General features: G+C 45.4%; 1 protein-coding gene across 2 annotated transcripts in view; it reads right to left on the minus strand.

The window, feature by feature from the left end:
* The window catches only part of SNX1 (sorting nexin 1), a 732138-nt gene that overhangs the window by 329707 nt on the left and 381979 nt on the right, over positions 1–20452 (minus strand). For both annotated transcript variants that reach the window (XM_085643997.1, XM_085643996.1), the window contains exon 9: positions 6171–6284. In XM_085643997.1, coding sequence (XP_085500123.1) covers positions 6171–6284 — 114 coding nt within the window. The remainder of the gene's footprint in view (positions 1–6170; positions 6285–20452) is intronic.

Raw genomic sequence — 20452 nt, forward strand, 5'->3', positions numbered from 1 at the left:
GCCATACCTGCAATCCTTTCACGGCCCGCGTCTAGAGTGGCGACTAGCGGCTATACCCCAAGGGGCCATCGCTATCAGGGCAGTCAGTTTTGCTTTCAGGAATCCTTTCCATAAGGTGGGTCCATTATCTGCCGCCACTCCAAGACCCTGGGGACCGTGGGGGTCTTACAATACACAGGCAGTGGTGAGCCCTAAACCGCTTCGATCTTACACGGGCTCCTTGACACACTGGACATCTCTCAACTTCACTGCTGCGCACTAGATTGACAGACAGGGCAGCAGGGACTACGCTGTGGCAACCTCTTCAATACCTATCACCTGGGAGCCAGCTGTCACCACAGTGGCAGTCTACAATCACAGCCTCCACAGTGTGAAGGCCGAAAACTCATATATACGGTGGCGACGACTCTGAGGGTCCAGTACCTCACTCTTTTCTCAAGGCCCTGTCCGCATCCTTGCTGGAAAGACCTGCAAGCAGTCAAACAAAACCTATCAAATGACCTTAAAGAGGTGCGTTGTGACCTATAGGCCGCCAGAGAACAGGTCTCAGCCATCGAAGACCATAAAACTAGCCGCGATGAAGAAGTGGAACAGCTACAACAAGAGGTCACTCGCCTCAGGAAACAACAGACTTGCAAGCCCATGCCGAGAATTTGGTTGAGGCGAAATAACTGCATCAAGGGAACACTGATGAATGCAAAAGGAACGGACTTGGGCCTCTATGTCAGAGAGCTCTGCCACCACAAACTAGAGGCCTCCGCATACAAGATCAAATTCGACAGTACACTAAGAGGGCTTGCAGAGACCAGAGTCTACTCGTCCAGCTGATATCCTAGTCTGATTCATGACTAACAATTAAAAGAGAGCATCCTACCCAGAGCTCGAATTAAACAACCAACCCACTTCAAGGGGCATACACCTATGTTATATCAGGACTTGGCAGCCATAACCGTGCAAAGAACGCCATGACTTCTGCCTAGTGAACTTTCACCTGCATACCATGGGCATCTCCTAGTCTTGGGGCCATTCGTTCCAGTTCATCTTTCGCCTGGATGACAAGCTGCATCAACTAAGACCACTAACGAGGCATGTTGGATACTTGGCACAGACGAACCAGCTGCTGCAGACCAGCAATCCGGTGCCCACGACCTAAACATTTGCAGATGCCCACAATGGCAGCGACGAAAAACACCAGCTGGTGTATTGAGACTTGGCACGGCTAGCACTGGCTCCACTCTTGAGCCTTCTCCCAACTATTCCTTGCCTCTGCTCCTTCCAAGACTGTTGGTGTAACCACTCCTTTCGTGGCTAAGTGGGGGGCAAATTTTCAGAAATAAAGGTTAGACACTTCGCACACACAGTAACTATCAGGCGCTACACTTTTATGTTGAGCTCAATATAAGCCACTAATGAAGGCCAGGAAAGCTTCTTACACGGGGCGATAACAGAAGTGCAGTCCAGATCAGATAGGTTGATACTCCTGGGAGGGGATGAAAATCTAGTATTTAACAATGTGTTAGACAGGTCAGCGCAGCGGTACAATCACACTGGGGTCCTAACACGGGGAGTATACAGTGGCTTCAAAAGATTGGTCTAAGGGATATTTGGCGAGAGCACTACCATCACACACAGGATTATACTTTTTATTCTCACATTCATAAAACATAATCCAGTCTCGAGCATTTTCTAGGGACAAAAATCTTACACATTTTAACAGCGAAGATAGAAACACGTGCTCTCTCAGATCACTCAGCAGTGTCCCTTCCCATAGCACTCCCCCCAGTAACTCGTCACACCCGGACGTGAAGGATGCAGGAAAATCTTCTACATAGCCCGAGGTAATGACTCCGACAAACCAGACCATAGTTAACTTCTTAGAATTCAAACACACACCATCACCACACTTTGGGAGTCCCTAAAAGCCGTAATCAGGGTTAAATAGATAGCAGTTTCTGTCACACACAACATACTCTGTAAGGAAAAAAGCTCGCCTCTCCCAACGAGGGAAAGAATTAGAACGCATTCACCAATGCACAGGCATGCAGAGTATATGGCACCAATTGGAGGCAGCTCGTTCCTAATTAGCGGGTCTCGAGCTCGATAAGGCCGAATACGCAGCACTGCGCCTACATGGAGAGAGACAAATGTGGAAGGCTCTCAGCTAACAGATTGCGAGCACAAAGACAAGCAGCCGGAGTACACTCTTTTCGGAGCTCAGATAGCAAGGACATAGTGGAAGACAGCCTCATATTGTCCTCGTTTCAGATATCAATAAATAACTCTATATGTGGCAAACTCTTGATCCAGAAGGCCGCACCTCATAACTTCAAGGAGCAAATACGACACGTCTCTCCTCGGAACAAGTAGCCTCCTTAGACCGTCCAATCCGCATTAAAGTGACTATATCCACCATATCCCTGGGACCCAATGGCTTCCCAGCATATTTTTACAAAACATTTTGTCACATCCTAGCTCCAATTATTACGCGGCTCTATCTCAATCACGGGCCCAGGGTCAATTTCCTCTTCAATGCTGGAAGCGGCTATCATGGTTATTCCTAAACCTGGGAAGAATAAACAATAATGCAGACAATAACCCTCCTTAACGTAGACATCAAACCTTTTACCAGTATCCTTGCAGCTCGCCTGAGGCCTTTCATGACAAATCTAAACGATCCCGACCAAGCGGGATTTATACCTAATAGACAGTGCAGTGATAATAGTTATGCATTCTACACCCGATTGATCAGGCTAAATGTTCAAGCAGGGAGATAATGCTTTCAATGATCAATGTCGAAAAGGCCTTCGATCGAGTGCACTGGCCATATCGCAAAGCAACACTCTCCCAGTTTGCGTTCGAGGAAAGATTCAGGGCATGAGTCCTAAGCACCATAGTCCTCTTAGCAGGGTAGTCAGTGTAAACTGACAGGCTTCGGCACCATTTGCCATAGGGAGAGGCATGCAGCAGGGGTGCCCACTATCACCAGTTTACCCTCTACATGGAGCCGATGGCTCAGTGGGTACGGGACAACCCAGATGTCACTTTGGCGTGGAAAAACCACAACATCAGCCTGTATGCAGATGACGTTTTGGTAGCAGTAGATATCCCCATCACAGCTGTCCCGGCCTTTCTGGCCAGGCAGTGAGGTTTTGTGTCAACGTGGATAAAACCCAGGCTTTAACCTCTCAGCATCCCCGGCGACACAACTCGCAACGCAATATTCGACACAGTGGGTGCCCATGTCCATCCCAATTTCGGGCATCAAATTAGCATCCTCGGTATATGCAACCACCGCCTTAAACTGTGGGTCCCTGAATCGACACCTTAAGGAAGATGGCAGCACTATCGGCTCTCCTGGCTCAGAAAGGTGGCTGCCCTTAAAATGACTGCCTTGCCCAGTACCCTATTCCTATTCCAAACCCTCCCGACGACAGCCCCTCTGGGGATGCTCTAGGCCTTGCAAGGAGAAATAAATCGATTCGTTTGGGCGGACAGTCGACCTTGGATACAAAAAGAGTAGAGTTACAGACCCACTGTCGACAGAGGCTTGGGTCTTCCTAACCTCATACAATACTATCAAGCGACACAACTACAGTACATGGTGGAATGGAGTCAAAAGAAATCTGAAAATCATTGGCTATATCAGGATAGGACGATGATATGTCAACATTCATAGAAGGTCTCCTTCTTGAAGAGGCCTCATCTCCCATTACCAGAGCTACTATGGAGGTGTGGGATCAAGTGGGACAAAGTAAAGGCCTTTCGACGTTCCCTTCTCCACTTTCGCCAATCTTGGATAATACCAACTCCCTCCTGTAGTACAGTGCCATCTGTTCGACGAGGAAAGGATGCTGTTTGCTCAGCTCCGCACCGACTATGCGATGCCAGAAAATGAGAGGACGCACTACTTGCAGGTGTGACACTGGCTGATGCACCCGCCTAATCGCCATGGGGCCAGAGATGCCTTAAACCTTTCGAGAAGTGGCAAGTGACCCAAACCTCAGACAAGGCTTTTTACTGAAAGACCGCATCATGCACTAACCTGCCCCACCTCATCCAATTGCGAGACAGAGGTGGGAAAACAGAAATGGGGAGGTAATTGACACCGAAAGAATAGGGGAGGTGTATTATAGAGCGAGACACACGGCACGTAATGCAGATAGCATTGAAACTGCCACCACGATAACTACATACTAGTACCACACACCAGTACACCTGGGGCTGGGGCTCCCCTGGAACGTTGATACACTTACTATGGGATTGCCCTAAATTAGCAAAATACTGGACCACAATCATAGATGATATAGATTCCCATCTAGATACCCATTAAAATTCAGTTGGGAAAGACAGATAGGGCTGGCACTGGGAGCTTCACTCCATAACATACTAATGCATTGGGGCACAGGCCGTACTCAATAACACCAGGGATGGCTCCACCGCCTCTGGCATACACTGTGGATGGAAAAGATCATCCTCTCTCTCTCTCACTGCCCAGAACGCCTCGTATGGAGAGCTATGGTTACCGCTCATAGCGCTACTCGATGGAATTACGGTAGCTTACCTGTCCCAAACACCTACTCCGTCTGACTGACATTAACCCCTCTGCAACACAGGGAGATTCCAATTAAATGTAACCCAGTAGATAGCTGTGATGTCATTCCCATTATGATTCACTACAATGAGTACCTAGGGGTGGGTGGGGATGTGTGGAGGTCCTGTTGGGCTTTGGATTTATTTTTTCCTTGTTGTTGCCAACAATGCAATATATTACATACGCAGAGCACTGCGATGCTCTACCTGTTGCTACCTTCATATGAAAATGCCAATAAAGAGATTTGAACAATAAAATCAAATCCAAAGTATTACAATGAAAGGCTGAGGATGATAAAAAGAATTTCAAATAAAGGCAGCAAGAAGCATTTCCAGTCTTATCAGTCTGATGATATAGTTGTGGCAAGAGGACATTGGGCTCATGTAGGCATTATGATGCCATGATTAATTGCAAAAACACGGCCTTACACTAGCAGTTGATATGGGGGGCACAGACAGTGGAGTTTGGTGCTGGGAATGGCAGTATCCTTCTAAAGCAAAAAAATAGGATTTTCTTTTTTTTTTCTCTCAAACAAAGCAAGCCTTGATCTTGTTTTTTTCTGGGAGCGAGGATGAGTAGTATGGCTCCGTCATATGAAATGGGCTAGGCAGGAACGGAGATGAATCTGTATGGCATCTTCTGTCAATGGCCACACTCCTTAACAGTTTGATAGTCAAGAAGGCCGCCCATTGAATCAAAGGAGAATTAGAAAAACCAGCTCTTCTATCAGACGATCCTATAAAACTATGTGTTGGTGAAAATCACATGGGAAATGAATTTCTAGTAAAACCAACATCATTAGGCAGGGGCAGCAGTGTTAACTATTCTTCCTAAGTGAGTGGGGAAAAAACATGCTGCTTCTCTTCATGATGGGAGCGAGCACTTTGCTGAGTGATTAAGTGGCATGATTGAAGTTCATTGGTTTTGCAAAAAGTACTGAAACACCACGCCATGTTTCCTTCTTTCTTTTACTACTCCGTTGTCAAAGTGGTGTTTTCAGTAATATAAATCCCAGGAAGACTCATCCGGTAGACTGGATTCTGCATAATAAAAGATGAAATGAAACCATGCATATTTAAAAATGTATTCCATGAGACCACGCATGGGAGGAAACACAGCCATTTTTTAATTCAGATACAATTCCATTATGGCAAACTAAACCTGGCTTCGCAGCTCTCGGAGCAGGATTCGTTGGCTAACACGTATCTAAACAGACAGCTCACAGGTGTGAAAAATGGATAGATAGTCTAATATGCTGTTAAAAAAAATCATATCAGCAACAGCTATTCTTGCCCCAACTACCGTTAAACAGCACTTGGTGGTTGAGTGCAAGTTGAGGCATGGTAACTGGTTCTAAGATGCGCTCTTTCCATATCACCTCACAATTCAATTTTCAATGCTCCAATCAATTAACTTCACAAACTAGGTTTATATGGTCACCTATAGATTTCCACCATACCGCTTGCAACCCTCTTTCGTTTGTGCTTCTACCGAGGAAAAAATATTAACTGACTTGAGAAAGTAAGATTTTTCCTAAACTAAATAACAATATAATAGGTACAAAAGTATGTGCACTTACAATGTCAGACTCGTCCATTTTGATAGTCATTTTAGTAACCGCATCTGTGGCTTTGTTCAACATTTTCATGAGTCCAGCTCCACTCAATGCCTGGGTACCAACAGCTCGAGGCAACTGCAAAGAGAAAGAGAGCCATACAATTCAGAAAAATAAACATGGTAACGATTCCATAGGGGAGAGTGGCCTATGGCATTGGGCAAAACCCGGTGTAGAGTCCGTCAAACAAGCTTTGGCCAGGGCAATAGGTCTGGCTTTCAAATATATGTGAAAGCGTGGACAAGGAGCACTCCTATATTAAACTAAATTGAATTATTTGTTTTCGAAAAAAAATGTTCACAAGGGTGCTGAGGTACTGAATCCGCTGTCACTGCGGATGTATGAACATGAAAAGAAAAAGTGGGAAAACCCGCTTAGTGCCTCGCACTGTTCACAAGTTGGGGAAATAACCCAAACGTAACGTCACATAATTGAGTGTCAATTCTTAATATGTAGCATGAAACAAAGATATTTAATTAAACCAATGTTGATGTGATTCTCCAATCATTATTATAACATTTTAGATGAAACAATTCAGTTGTACATCATATTAATCATACGTAAATGTGTACATAACACATACAACTCTGAACATGAAGTAATAGCGTTTGAAAACAATACAATGGTTTCATGTCGTTGGTAAAAGTGCCCAATGCATTTCGGGATCAAAAAGACCCTTCTTCAGGGGCCAACCTGAAATAAATATAAACAAAATATTTCATGTCGTTTTGCAACAATGATGCTCTGGTGGATGTTAATGAATACAGTGGAACATGCTGGTGACTCTACTCGAGTAGTACGGCTGTCTCGCTCACCTGGAAAACACGACGTGACAAATAACAAGAGTGGGTCCAGAGTAGTAAATAAAACGGGATGCAATAAATCTGTGTGAAAATGGATAAATCAGTATCATGGAACGTGAACAATGTGTGATACTGCGATACTCTTCTGGACCCACTCTTGTTATTTGCCATGTCGTATTTTCCAGGTGAGCGAGACAGCCGTACTACTCTTGTTTTTTATTATTTTGATCACTATTTCCATGCTACTTTGGGACTTTCGGCATCAGCCATTCCTCGCAGTCAGTTTTTGCAATGTCTTACTATCATTTTGCACGTTTTTTCAACACCTTTATTTCTATAGCCACAAGTAAACCACTATATCCACGTTTTCCATTGGGTTCCGCGTTTTTCATTTGTCCAGCCTTTACTTTCCATTTCTCCCCAATATCAGTCTTTTTCATTTCTGGTAAAAGAAACTTTCTAGAGTCACCAGCATGTTCCACGTATTCATTAACATCCACCAGAGCATCATTGCTGCAAACCACATGAAATATTTTGTTTATATTTATTTCAGGTTGGCCCCTGACGAAGGGACTTTTGATCCCGAAATGCATTGGGCACTTTTACCAACGACATGAAACCATTGTATTGTTTTCAAACGCTATTACTTCATGTTCAGAGTTCTATGTGTTATGTACACTCATTTAAGTATGATTAATATGATGTACAACTGAATTGTTTCATCTAAAATGTAATAATAATGATTGGAGCATCACATCAACATTGGTTTAATTAAATATCTTTGTTTCATTCTACATATTAAGAATTGACACTCAATTATGTGACGTTACGTTTGGGTTATTTCCCCAACTTGTGAACAGTACGAGGCACTAAGCGGGTTTTCAAATATATGTGCCTCCTTAATCAATGATGGGTTAAGGCATTTGTTAAGTAATACCTGCACTCTGCCACCCTTCCGAGCATTCATGTGTTCTTTCAACCAGACACTGACTTATTCTTTCATTCAAGCATTTAACCAACCACAAAGTCACACATAAACCCAACAGCATATGCAAGATTAAAATCATAAAAGTGGAAAGAGAAAACATGCTACTTACTATTCATGGCAGGCATATGCTTAAAATGAAAAAATGAATTAAACATAGAAGCAGGCGGCAGTCTTGCAAAGATATTGTACAAGGTGTTTAATTGTTTTGAAGTACTAGCATGGTCGCCACGTTTAGAACAAATGTGTTAGCCATTGTGGAATGGTATAACAGGTAAACTATAGCTGGTGACCTGGCTCTTCTGCTGTTCTGCCATCTGTCTTTCTTCTCTGCTTTTTTCCCCTTTGCCTTTTCTCCTCTGTGCCTTTTTTCTGTTTTTTGCCTGTTTCTCAGTTTTTCCTTTTTTACTGTTTCCTATTTCTGTTCCATCTTTTCTTTCCCCCACGCCTCCTTTGGCCTTTTCCTGTTGCTTCTGCCCCCGCGTCCCCACCCCCCTCAAATTGCACTGTTCTCATCCGCGTTTCCCTCCTCCTAGCTGAACAGCCCTCCCCCTCATCCTACTTAATGGCGGCCACTGGCGAAAAAAGGCAAGCCAGTCTGCGCCCATCCGTGCTCCGACTGCGCCCAGAGCCAGGGACCCTGGGCTCCTGAACCGCCTCTTATGACTCCAGCAGCCTACACAATCTCAACCCTGGAAGCAACAACAACAGCCAGCTCTTGACAATGAACAACACCCACTTCCCTCTCTCTTGCCTTCACTGCTGATGCACCTGCACCCGCCTCCATCCCCTAGCTCTATCACCCAACCAACCAACCAACCCTCACCGCATCCATACCGCTCAACTGCATCCTCAACGTACGATCCCTTCACAAACATCACAGAGACTTGGGACTTCCTCGACACCGCCTCACCCGACATCACCTTGCCTACAGAAACCTGGACGAACGTCAGCTCAGCACCAGAAATCGCCAGCCCCGACTGCTACAAGACCATCTGCAAGGACCGCCCCAACTGGCCAGGAGGAGGCATAGCCATGGTCTACAAAAGCACCCTCTGCCTGACCACCCACCCAGACAACCCCCAACCCACATGGAGCACCTGCACTTCCAGATACAGACCAACCCGAAAATCACCCTCCGTGGAACCCTCCTCTACAGCCCACTCCGTAACCGCACTCCACTCACCAACACCATTATCCACCTCCTCACACCCCAGGCCCTCACATCCACAATGGTAAATTAATTGTTGGTTCAGGATTCTGTGGGTTTTACATGCTACACAGCCTGCTGTACTGTTTTCTTGACATTGTCGGCTGTTTTCCCTCTCCAATGTAAGACAAAAGGAAGGCACTAACATGGAATGGGATGCAAAGAGTCCACAGACTACATCTTACTCGGAGACCTCAACTTACACAATGATCCGAATACCTCCTCCCTCCTAGAGAACTTCACCAATATAGGACTGAAACAGCTAGTCACCGCCCCAGCGCACACAGCAGAGCACACACTCGACCCAGTCATCACTGCAGGAAACAGCATCTCCTACATCCACCTCTCCTTCAACAAGCCCATCACACCCAAGCACACCAACCATTTACTCCGCAGAAGCTGGAACAAGATCATCGAGCACCAGCTCACCACTGCCCTTAACAGCATCTCACCACCACCAAACTCCAACACCGCAGCACACAACCTTCACCAACGAATCGCAAACTGCGTCGAAACCCAGGCCCCCCTCAAGAAAACCACCAGCAAACAAATCAAGAAAGCAGTCTGGTCTACGCCTGCCTTCCAAGAATACAGATGGTCCTGCAGACTCTGCGAAAAGACACGGAGGAACCAAAAACCCTGGAAGCCCACACCACCTTCAAAGCAGCTACCACTGCACACCACCACCTCATCAAAAACACAAGAAAGAAAGCCCTCTAAGACAGAATCAACACCAACGCACACAACAGCAAAGTACTCTTCGCCATCATCAAGGAATTCACCAAACCCAACAGCGAAATCACAGATGTCCCACCCTCACAAGACCACTGCAACAGACTCTGCACCTTCCTCCGCCACAAGATCAAGACAGTCTCCGTCAACTTTAACATCCAGGACCTCCCCACCGCACCAGCAACCTCAACTGATGACCTACACAGATCCTGTTCAGTTGGACCCACCCGGACGACACCGTAAAGACCATGAAAAGCATCCGTACCGGAGCACCATTTGACCCCAGCCCACACCGCCTCTTCCACAGAGCCACCCCTGCCATTGCATCGGAGCTACACCAAACCATCAACTGCTCCCTCGAGACCGCCACCTTCCCAGATGACTGGAAACATGCCAAAATCAACCCACTCTTGAAGAAACCCTCCGCAGACCAGACAGACCTTACGAACTTCAGGCCCATCTCCCTGCTCCCCTTCCCAGCCAAAATCATCAAAAAAGCAGTCGTCAACCAACTGGCCGGCTTCATCGAAACAAACGACATCCTGGAGATCTCCCAATCTGGTTTCCGAAGCTATCACAGCATCGAGACCGCCCTCCTCGCTGCCACTGACATCTGCTCTCTCCTCCACTAGGGCGAAACCGTGGTCCTTATCCTCCTGGACCTCTTGGCAGCATTCACACCATCTCCCACCGCACCCTAACCACTAGACTCCATGACGCTGGCATCCGCAACAAGGCCCGTGACTGGATCGGATCCTTTCTCACAGGCAGAACACAACGGGTCAGACTTCCGCGATATCTCTTGGAACCGACATGGACAATCTGCGGAGTGCCCCAGGACTCCTCTCTCAGCCCCACCCTCTTCAACTTCTACATGGCCCCCCCTCGCAACCATCACCAGGAACCACTGACTCAGCATTGTCTCCTACGCTGATGACACACAGTTGATACTCTCCCTCACCAGCGAACCCAACATCACCAGGCACAACTTCCAGGAAGGTATGAAAGCCTTCGCAACCTGGATGAAGAACAGCTGCCTTAAGCTCAACTCAGACAAGACTAAAGTCCTCATTCTGGGAGCCATCCCCTGCAAATGGTACGATACCTGGTGGCCCTCTGCACTAGGAACTCCCCCCCAATCTGAAAGACCACGCACAAAACCTTGGCATCATACCAGGCGCATCGCTCACTATGGACCGCCAGATCAACTCATTATCCGCGGCTTGTTTCAATACCCTCAGCCTGCTGCGAAAGAACCTCAGATTGAACCCCACTGAATTCAGAAAGACTGTCACTTACGCGCTCATCAGACTCGACTATGGCAATGCACTCTACGCCGGCATTACCCAGAAAAACCTCTGCAAGGACCAGAATGTCCAGAAAGCCACAGCCAGATTGGTCCTCGACCTCCCCTGGCCGAGCCACATAACTCAACAACTCCAAAACTCTACTGGCTCCCGGCAGACAGAAGAATAACCTCCAAACTCCTCAACCCCACTTACAAAGCCCTCCACAACGCCGGACCAGCATACCTGAACAGCCGCCTCGCCTTCCACGCACCCAAGAGACACCTCCACTCAAATCAGCTCACTATGACTACCCTCCCATGGATCCGCAAGACCAGAACCAGAGGAAAGTCCTTATCCTTCCTTGCTGCTAAGTCAAGTCAAGTCAAATGGTCTTTATTCGGATAAAAATATCCATAAAAGTACAATTCATCAACACCAAAGAAATATAAAATACAGTGTAAAACAATGGTAAAAACAAGATCATTTCCAAAATTCTAAATGCAGATATGGGCAAAAAAGTGCAGGAGGAGCAAATAAAGTGCGGGTATATTCAATGTGGGTAACATGTATACATCAACAATTATGTCATTTTGAGCAAGCAGCAGTCGGAAACATGAGCTGAAGATATTGATGCAAGTTATCACCTCAAATTAGAATAGATCAAACTTATCCAGACATATAGTCAAAGTCATGGAGAGATGTGCAGACTAACAATTAAATAAAAACAGTTTCAGTAGGTGTGCCAAGCATATAATAACCTAACGATGGCCATAAATAAACAAGGACAACTGAGGGATACAGTCTATGTAGTAACCATCGTATTCCGTGAGCGTGTCGCAGACTGCAGAAATGAGCTTGCTCTGATAATCATCTCATCACTTCCTAGCCGTAATATTTCAGTATATGCCAGTTTATGGTCAGTGATAGCTTGTGACCTGAAATAAGGGATAAAATACTGTTTTGTGTATCTAATGTAAAAATTGCAAAAAAGCAAAAAATGTAGAGTTGTTTGTTTTAAACCATTTCCACAAGGGCAGGGCAAATATTCAAGATTTTTATTGAAACCAAGTGGAAAGCAGAGTGAATATTTTATGCTCCCATCCCTAAGGCGAAAGAGAATGCTCCTGTTCCATCTACCAATATTCCTTTTCAGATATTCCTGTGGAGAGGCTTTGTTATAGCCCGGGCAGGACGAGATGGAAATATATCTACTTATTGATGGTTTGGGAAACTCTGAGCGTTCTCTATCCCTTCGGAATGAGTCATATAGTAGCTCTCTCACTGTCTTAATATTCATGCTCTCTGCATTATGGTGATGGTGGAAGTTGTGTTCCAAATCTACACTAGATAAACTTTCTTTTACAGCATTTAACCATGGTATAGACCCGCCCCTATCGCACTTAAGGCAATCACTGATTATTTTCTGTGTTAAGATTGCTGCCGGGTTTTGCCAAATCTTCAACCAGAATAGAGCTGGCCGAGATTTGATGAAATCCTCAACATAGTGCAGGTTTAACTCTTTGTGGCAGATGTAGGTGGGTGAGGATATTTGTGCCCCCAAAACCTTCCTGCAGAATCTATTTTCTTCAGTTTGGATGCCGCTGCTTTTGGTGTACCCCCACACTTCGGCACCATAGGTTGCGGTTGGTAAGCATTGAGATTTATAAATTTGTATTAGGGGCAACATAACCTCAGCCCTCTTTGGCTGTTGTAGGCTAATGATGGAATTAACTGCCTTGGCAAGTTTGTTTCTGCCATGTGCTGCATGTGCCAACCAAGAGCCCGTTTCTGAGAAAATCAGACCCAGATACGGAAAAGTGCTTGTGCTTTTTAAGATGTTATCACCTGAAGCTATGTGATTAATGCGGTATTTATTAGGCCCGCAAGACATGATATATGACTTCTTAAAGTTGGTACACAAATCCAAACCAGCCATAAAAGAGACAAAACCCGTAATTAAAGTGCGTAGTGCTTTGGGTGTGCGGCCCATCAAAACCGCATCGTCAGCGTATAAAAGTACAGGGAGTAAATTGCCATTGATATTCGGCACATCACATGAAAGATTAGACAGGGATTTATTCAATTCATTTATATACAGAATAAAAAGTAGAGGGGCCAAGACACAGCCTTGTCTGACCCCTCTACCAATTAAAATATCCCCGGAGACCTCTCCCTCATTATTTATCCTGACACGTGCTTTTAGGTCTCTGTGCAAGTGTGCCAGAAAATGAACTAGTGTCTCATCTAATCCATAATTTAAAAGAATCTCCCAGAGTTTCGAGCGATTTACGAAATCAAACGCTGACGATAAATCCATAAAACCCAAGTACAGGGGAACTTTTTTAGCGACGGTATACCTGCCTAAAATGAGGTTTAAATTCAAACATTGTTCGACTTGCCACGTTGCTTCTAAATCCCAGCTGGCAGGGATGAAGAATGTAATTTTCCTCTGCCCAAAGCCTGATTCTATTAAAAATCACCCTGCCCAAAATCTTCAATGTATTGTCTATTAGAGATATGGGGCGGTAACAACTGGGATTTAATCTGTCGTCCTTTTTAAAAATGGGTACAATGACACTACTTGACCAGGTATCAGGGATTTTGGTATTGGACAAATTGTTGAAAACATTACACAGCAAAGGAGACCAAAAATCTGGTTCAGATTTAATCAAGTCAATTGATAGTCCATCAGGACCAGGGGCTTTATTCCCTGCGCTTTGATTAATGGCATCTTCCACTTCAGAGATGGAAATAGCAACCTTGATGTCTGTACAAAAGGGATCTGTGGTTGTTACTGGGGCTGTGTATATTTTTGCAAAATGCTCCTCCCATGACTTAGTTGGTATATTACAGTAGATGGGGGTTAAGTTGGATCCCATGGACCTCAGAGCTTTTACTTCGCCCCAGAACCCAGTCACATCTTTGAGTGTTGCAGTACGTGCGAGTGAATCCCACCTCTCCTTTAAAATCTCATCTGTGCGTGATTTTATAGCTTTTTTATAGCTTCTTCTCAAGGCCTTAACCAGTGTCATGTTCCGGGGTTTTTCAGCAAGTGCCTTGCGAAGGTCCCGGTTGGCCCGTGAGCAAGCCCCATCAAACCATCTATTGCTCTTATTGTGTTGCCTAATGGGTTTGGAAATTTCCTGCTTGATGGCAAAACATAGCCCAACAAAAGCCTCAACAATCTCTGTGTCCTGGCAATCACTGGACAAACATGTTTCCACAGTTATAGGGTGAGATTTTATAATTCGTTCAAGTAGGATTTTATTGTTAATGCCTTTCCAAATTACTCTACATTTGTCAGTGGATGCGACCAAATCCCTTGCCCCAATTTCTTTCCTTTTAGTGAATTTATTAACAAATTTGATCGTTGTCAGAATGGGGTTATGGTCACTATAACAAGTTGATAGGACCTCAGCCTTGACAAGACAATTCTCAAGGGCCGATGATATAAAAACATAATCAATGGTGGAAGAGCAGCCACGACCTGTATAGGTGGGCAACTGATCAGTATCGGGAGATCCACCAGCTTTTACCATGACATCGGTTAGGTCCCTGGAGGATAAGTAGTTAAACAGTTCTTCCCCTCTTTTACACGGAATTATCGGGTGGGATGAGGCTGTGGTATTCTGCATTCTATTATACAAATGTGCGTTGAAGTCTCCCCCTAAGCAGATGCCATCCAATTTCCCAAACTTATTGCCCACTAGCATATCATCAATAAAATCAAATAAAATAATAAAATTCTTGTTGGGGAGTGATTTAAAATCATTATTATAAAAATTTATAAAACATAACGTAATCCCGTTTGAATATATTGTGGCCTGGAGATGACTATCGTTTGTCCGTAAGGGTTTAGTACTGCATCCTGCGGTAATCTTTATCCATGTGGATAAGCCCCCGCTAGGTCGACCAGCTTCAGGACTAGGGGCGGTGCTATTGAGACAAACAAAACCCTCAAGTAACAAACTGCTGGTACACCAGGTCTCCTGAAACATTAGAACATCAAAATTGCTGACCATTTTAATCCGCTCTACTATGTTCATTTTTGATTTAAGGCCAGCGATGTTCCAACTTAATATTTTTAGATGTTGGGCAGAGGACATGTGAACACAATTGGAAGTACTTGAGGTAATACACTCTGCCAAGCTAGCTGTTTGGGGGTTCTCGGTGGGACTAGGATTGGACATAACCTGATTAACTATTGATACCTCCCGAGGCAGTGTTGCAGTATTTGAGAGTTTGCACGAGAGTCAGTCCTGTCCCTCCAAATCGGTCAGAACATCGAACCGATTATGTACGGGATAAGTTGGTAAAATAAGGTGATGATTACTTTGAGGTGGTCTGTAGAAGAAGCCCAGTGGTAAGGCAGTTATGGCCGTTGCAATATTAGGGTGGATAGTGTTACATTTTAAAATCTTTTTTACCAGGGGGGGGTACCTGAAGTTTATGACTATACAGTCACCCACGATATTTTTTGTCAGGGGACCAACCCATCCCACCCGTCTCACCATCAGGATTGCATTAGCAGACTCCAAGCCCACCCCCTTGAACTTACATAGCCAATCAATACACTTATTCTTGAGTTGGTCCCAAGACTCACTTTGATTCTCTTTTAGAGGTGGTACTCCGGCTAAGATTAAAGCGTAAGGACATGCCTCTGGCGGTAGATTAAGTGCCGAGGTGGCATATTTTATAGGCCGGGTAGAAGTGATTGACTCGTGATTAGTAAGTGTAGTTAGGTTAGGTGGTACTATCTCGGGGGCGGCTGCTGTTGGGTGTGGGGGGAGACGGGGAGGATTGGTAATCACAGGCATTGATGGCAAGGGTGGTGTGCTAACCAAATTGCTTAGTGCAGGATTGCTGGGCAAGCGCGCCCTACTGCCATCACATTTAGCACATATATTATCTACTGCAGTTAGAGTGCGTTTGCCACTTCCTTCTTGAGTCACCCTGTTGGTAGCCTCCATGTCTTTCAGTAGCCGTTCCCCCCTGCATTGATCGATAATAAAAGTTCCTTTCCTTTTTGCATCTTCCTTCTTAACAAGGCTCTCCAGTCTATCCAGACGTTTAAAAATAAGATTAAATTGTTTATCCATTAAACTTTTCAATTGTTTAAAAGTGGAATCCACGATAGTATCAATTAAGTTTTCGGTTGGCCGGCCCGGCATGCCATGTGCAAGTGTTGGCTCAGTTTGTGTTTGTATACACGAGGAATTAGTATCTACGGTAATGGTCGTTGAGACATCAGTGCTATTGGATGGGCCCTGTAAGTGTGTGCTTACATTAGCCAGTCCCGCATTTGCTGTAGATTTCCCACGTGTCCACAAACTCAGGGGGGTAGGTTGGGTTTTATTGTTGCGCGGGGGTTGTTTCCTTTTGGCAATAGGTGCTTTTGTATTGCCACTCTTCCTTTTTCCCCCAGTGGTCTTGGACGCTGGGGCTGGTTTAGCAGTAATGGGGGCAGCTTCCATTTCCTGCTGTGAGTCGACTATTTCAATAATGGGGGTAGCAAGCTGATTAGCCTCTGTTGCTCCAGTTAAAATTTTATGATGAGTAGGGTTTGCGACTATTATGTTAGGTGTTAGCAGCACAGGAGTCAAAGAGTCAGTATTAACCGCACCACGGGACGTGGGTAAGTCGACTATTTCAATAATGGGGGTATTTTGACCCAATGAAAGTCTCCGTTCAGTGGCCTCAATTTCCGACGTGACCAGCAGAAAAGCATCTTCTATCATGCTTTCCAGGGCCGACGTGATAATGGGAGAGCTCCTAGGGCCCGGACCAGAGGGGTTTGCGGATACTTTCCCCATGAGGAGTAAATACTCACACTATCCTTTATTACAGTAGAGGAAAATGCTTGTCCGGACTGCGAATCAAGGGGGGTGGCCCAGCCCTGCCACTGTCTGCCCCTGACGGCCACAGACGGCCCGCCCTCTGCCCGGGCTCAGCCCGGCGGCGCCCGCGCGCGTCCCGCGACGCGAAAGAAGCTCCGGTTTTTGAAGCGCCTCCTGGCGCGGGAAAGGTTGTGGGCGGGTCTTCGGCCGCACAGGCTGGTGGGAAACGTAGTTTGTCCCCCCTCGGCGACCGCTGTTGGTGCTTGCGGCGGCGGGGGACAAAGGATTCAGCAGGGCAGGGCGCTCAGCGCACGAGGCACACCAGGCGGAACAAGCGGCAAGAGTCAGCGATGCGCCCACAGGTCAGCAGAGAAGCAACCCTGCTAAGACCTGGAACACACTACCTCAGACTATCTTCCACGCAACCCCAGTTCAGGAAGGACCTCAAGACCTGGTGCTTCGACTTCGAGACAGATCTGCTCCCCACCTCCCCCAGCACATTGAGACCCTCCCGAGTGAGTAGGTGCACTTTACCAACCCTTGATTGATTGATTGATTGATGGTGAGCAGGATCAAGACTGATTTGCATATGGCTGGGTCCAAACTGAGGTGTCGTGGTGAGCAAGAAAACTATGGATTTAGGTATGGAGGGTGAGTGTTTGACATTTTTCAGCATTACGGACATTATTTGTTTTTTTTGCACTGCCCAAATATTTGCCATAAGCAGAGGCGTGGTCCAAATAAAATACATTACATTTAGAATATGAACATAAGACCCACAGAAAAAACTATTAAACTGACGCCATAGTTAGGTTTGGCAATAAGATCATAACAGAAGGGAAAACAAAATCAAAATCACTGAAAATATTACTGAAAAGGAATTGTCGACAAGGAAGTAGTCGGTGGTGTGGTTACCCTTGCCGCCGGTACAGGCATCGTTGTCGACGGCACATGAGGGACCTTCATCGACAATTGTTTTTTGGACAGAGATAGTCTACTATGACGGAGGGGATTTCAGTGCGAGGGGGATGAGAGAGGATGGTGCCGTCAAAGACCCAAGCTTTTTACTCATCTTTATAGTAGACGGCTCTGAAGAGGGTTTCTCATACTTTATCAGGTCAGATGGGCTTTCTCCTCAGCAGGAAATTAACGCTTTCCTTTTGGTGAGGGACCTGCTTCTTTATGACAGGATTATTTTAGAAGCTTTTTTTTTATCCCCAGGAAACTCATGACCTCTCTCTCCTTTTAGTTTTTTCCAGAGAGGTATGTGAGGTAGAGCTTTTCTCATCTTCTGAGATGACATCAGATTTATTTGTAAGTCTCTGCAGCCACGTCAACAACCTACCCTCTATAACTTTCAGGGTTTTGGTTGAGAAAGTTCTACAAATCTTGCAGTCCTTTACTTCAGCATCGAGCCTCTTCTTACCGCATGTTCCACATGACCTGAAGAGAGCTTTCTTTGAAGAATCCAACATTTTCTAGAAGATATTTGAAGTTTTGAAGGGAAAAAACTTAGCAGAGCTCAGGGAGACTCCCTGTCACACGACATGCTGAAGAAAATCTGAGGAACTCAGCCTTCTTTGAGTGTTCTACAGGGTGCTGTCGCCTCATTGGTTATTACTTAAGTTTGGTTAATTTTTTTTTTTACAAACAAAGGTATATAGACTATTTCAGAGCCAGTTCATTGCATTGTAGCCTATGATAGTATTATCTACTGCTTTTATAAGGATACCTTGAGGCTCCCACTAAGATGACGGGGATGATTCAAGCATGTGAATCTATGAAGATCCAATACTGGAGAACATCTGATATGTTGGGAAACTTATTGTGATGTAATAGGGACAACTCCAATAGCGTCGTGAACCAGTGCTGCTGTGCCGAGGTTGGAGCTATGAGAATCATCTTGAGTGAGAATTGTCTGAGCTTCCTGACCAGATATACAATGAGTGGGAGAGGTAGAAAAGCATATGCAAATATCTCTGACCAGTTCATCCATAGAGCAGTGCCTTGAATTGTGGATGGGGGTACCTGGGGGCGATGTTTTGGCATTTTGTTTTTTTTTCGGTATTTCTGGTGTTTCCCAACACTGGAAGTACTTGTGAATGACTTCAGGTTTAAGTTCCCACTCGTAGACTTTTTGCTGCATCCTGCTTAGGTCTGTCACTTAATTGTCCACTCCTGGAAGATATTCTGCCAGGAGGGGAATGTGGTGTTGAACAGCCCAGTGCCAAGTGGTCTGTGCTAATCGAGACAGTTGTACTGAGTGTGTCCTTTCTTCATATTGTCTGTGCGGAGAAGAACATTCTTCCCAATTATACTGGGGAGGAAAGCTTTGAGAGCCATCTGAATGGCTATGAGTTCTAGAACACTTATGTGGAATGTTTCTTGGTGAACAGTCCATTGGCCCTGTACCGTGATGTCATCCATGTGTGCGACCCATCCTATGAGCGATGCATCTGTGGTGATAAGTCAATTACAGAATTGAGTCAAGAAAAGTTCTGCCGTTCAGGTTGTTGTGCCCATTCCATCACTTCAAAGATTGATGGACCCTGGGTAAAACCAACACTAGATCCTCCAACCTGCCCCCTGCTTGGGACCACTGTGATGCTAGACACTCCTGTTATGGGCACAGGTGTAGTCTGGCATGTGGGACTATCGCTATACAAGAGGCCATCACACCTAGAAGGTGCATAACCTCCTGGAATGGCAAGGATGATGTGCCTGAAAAAGAGCCAGTTGGTTCTGGAGATTGAGAACCCTCTGCTTATTGTGGTAAGCTTTGGCAGAGATCAAATTGAGTACTACTCCTATATATGGCTGTATCTGAAGAGGTTCCAAGTGGGAATTTGTAGCATTTATTGTGAATCACAGTTTGTGTAACAAATTGATATTGGCCGGTGTCTTGCTGAAACTCTGGCTCAGCTAATCGTCGAGGTATGTGAGGACATGAATGTTCTGTCTCCTTAAATGTGCTGCTACTAATACTCAACATTTGGTAAATACTCTTGTGGCCGTTACCCTAAATGGTAGTACTTTGAACTAGTAATGACTACCACTTACCAAGGTTGCAAGGTTAATTAGTATATGAAACTATGTGTCCTTCAGATCTGGCACGGTCATGAAGTCGCCTTATTATAGTAGTGGTATTACATCCCATTTAGTGAACATGTGGAAGTGTCCTGACAGGATATGAAGTCTGAGCGGTCGTAGATCCAGTATTGGTCTTAGTGTCCCATCTTTTTGGGGTATTAAAAAGTATAGGGAGTACACCCTTAGCCTTGGTGTCTGTGTGGTACAGGCTCTATAGACACCTTTTACAGCACAGTTTTCACTACTTCCTTGAGAAGGTGTACATGCTCAGGGTTTGTTTGCAATAGGAAAGTTTGGTGG

Source organism: Triturus cristatus, chromosome 3_1, assembly GCF_964204655.1.
Source record: "Triturus cristatus chromosome 3_1, aTriCri1.1, whole genome shotgun sequence".
NCBI classification, from domain to species: Eukaryota; Metazoa; Chordata; class Amphibia; order Caudata; family Salamandridae; genus Triturus; species Triturus cristatus.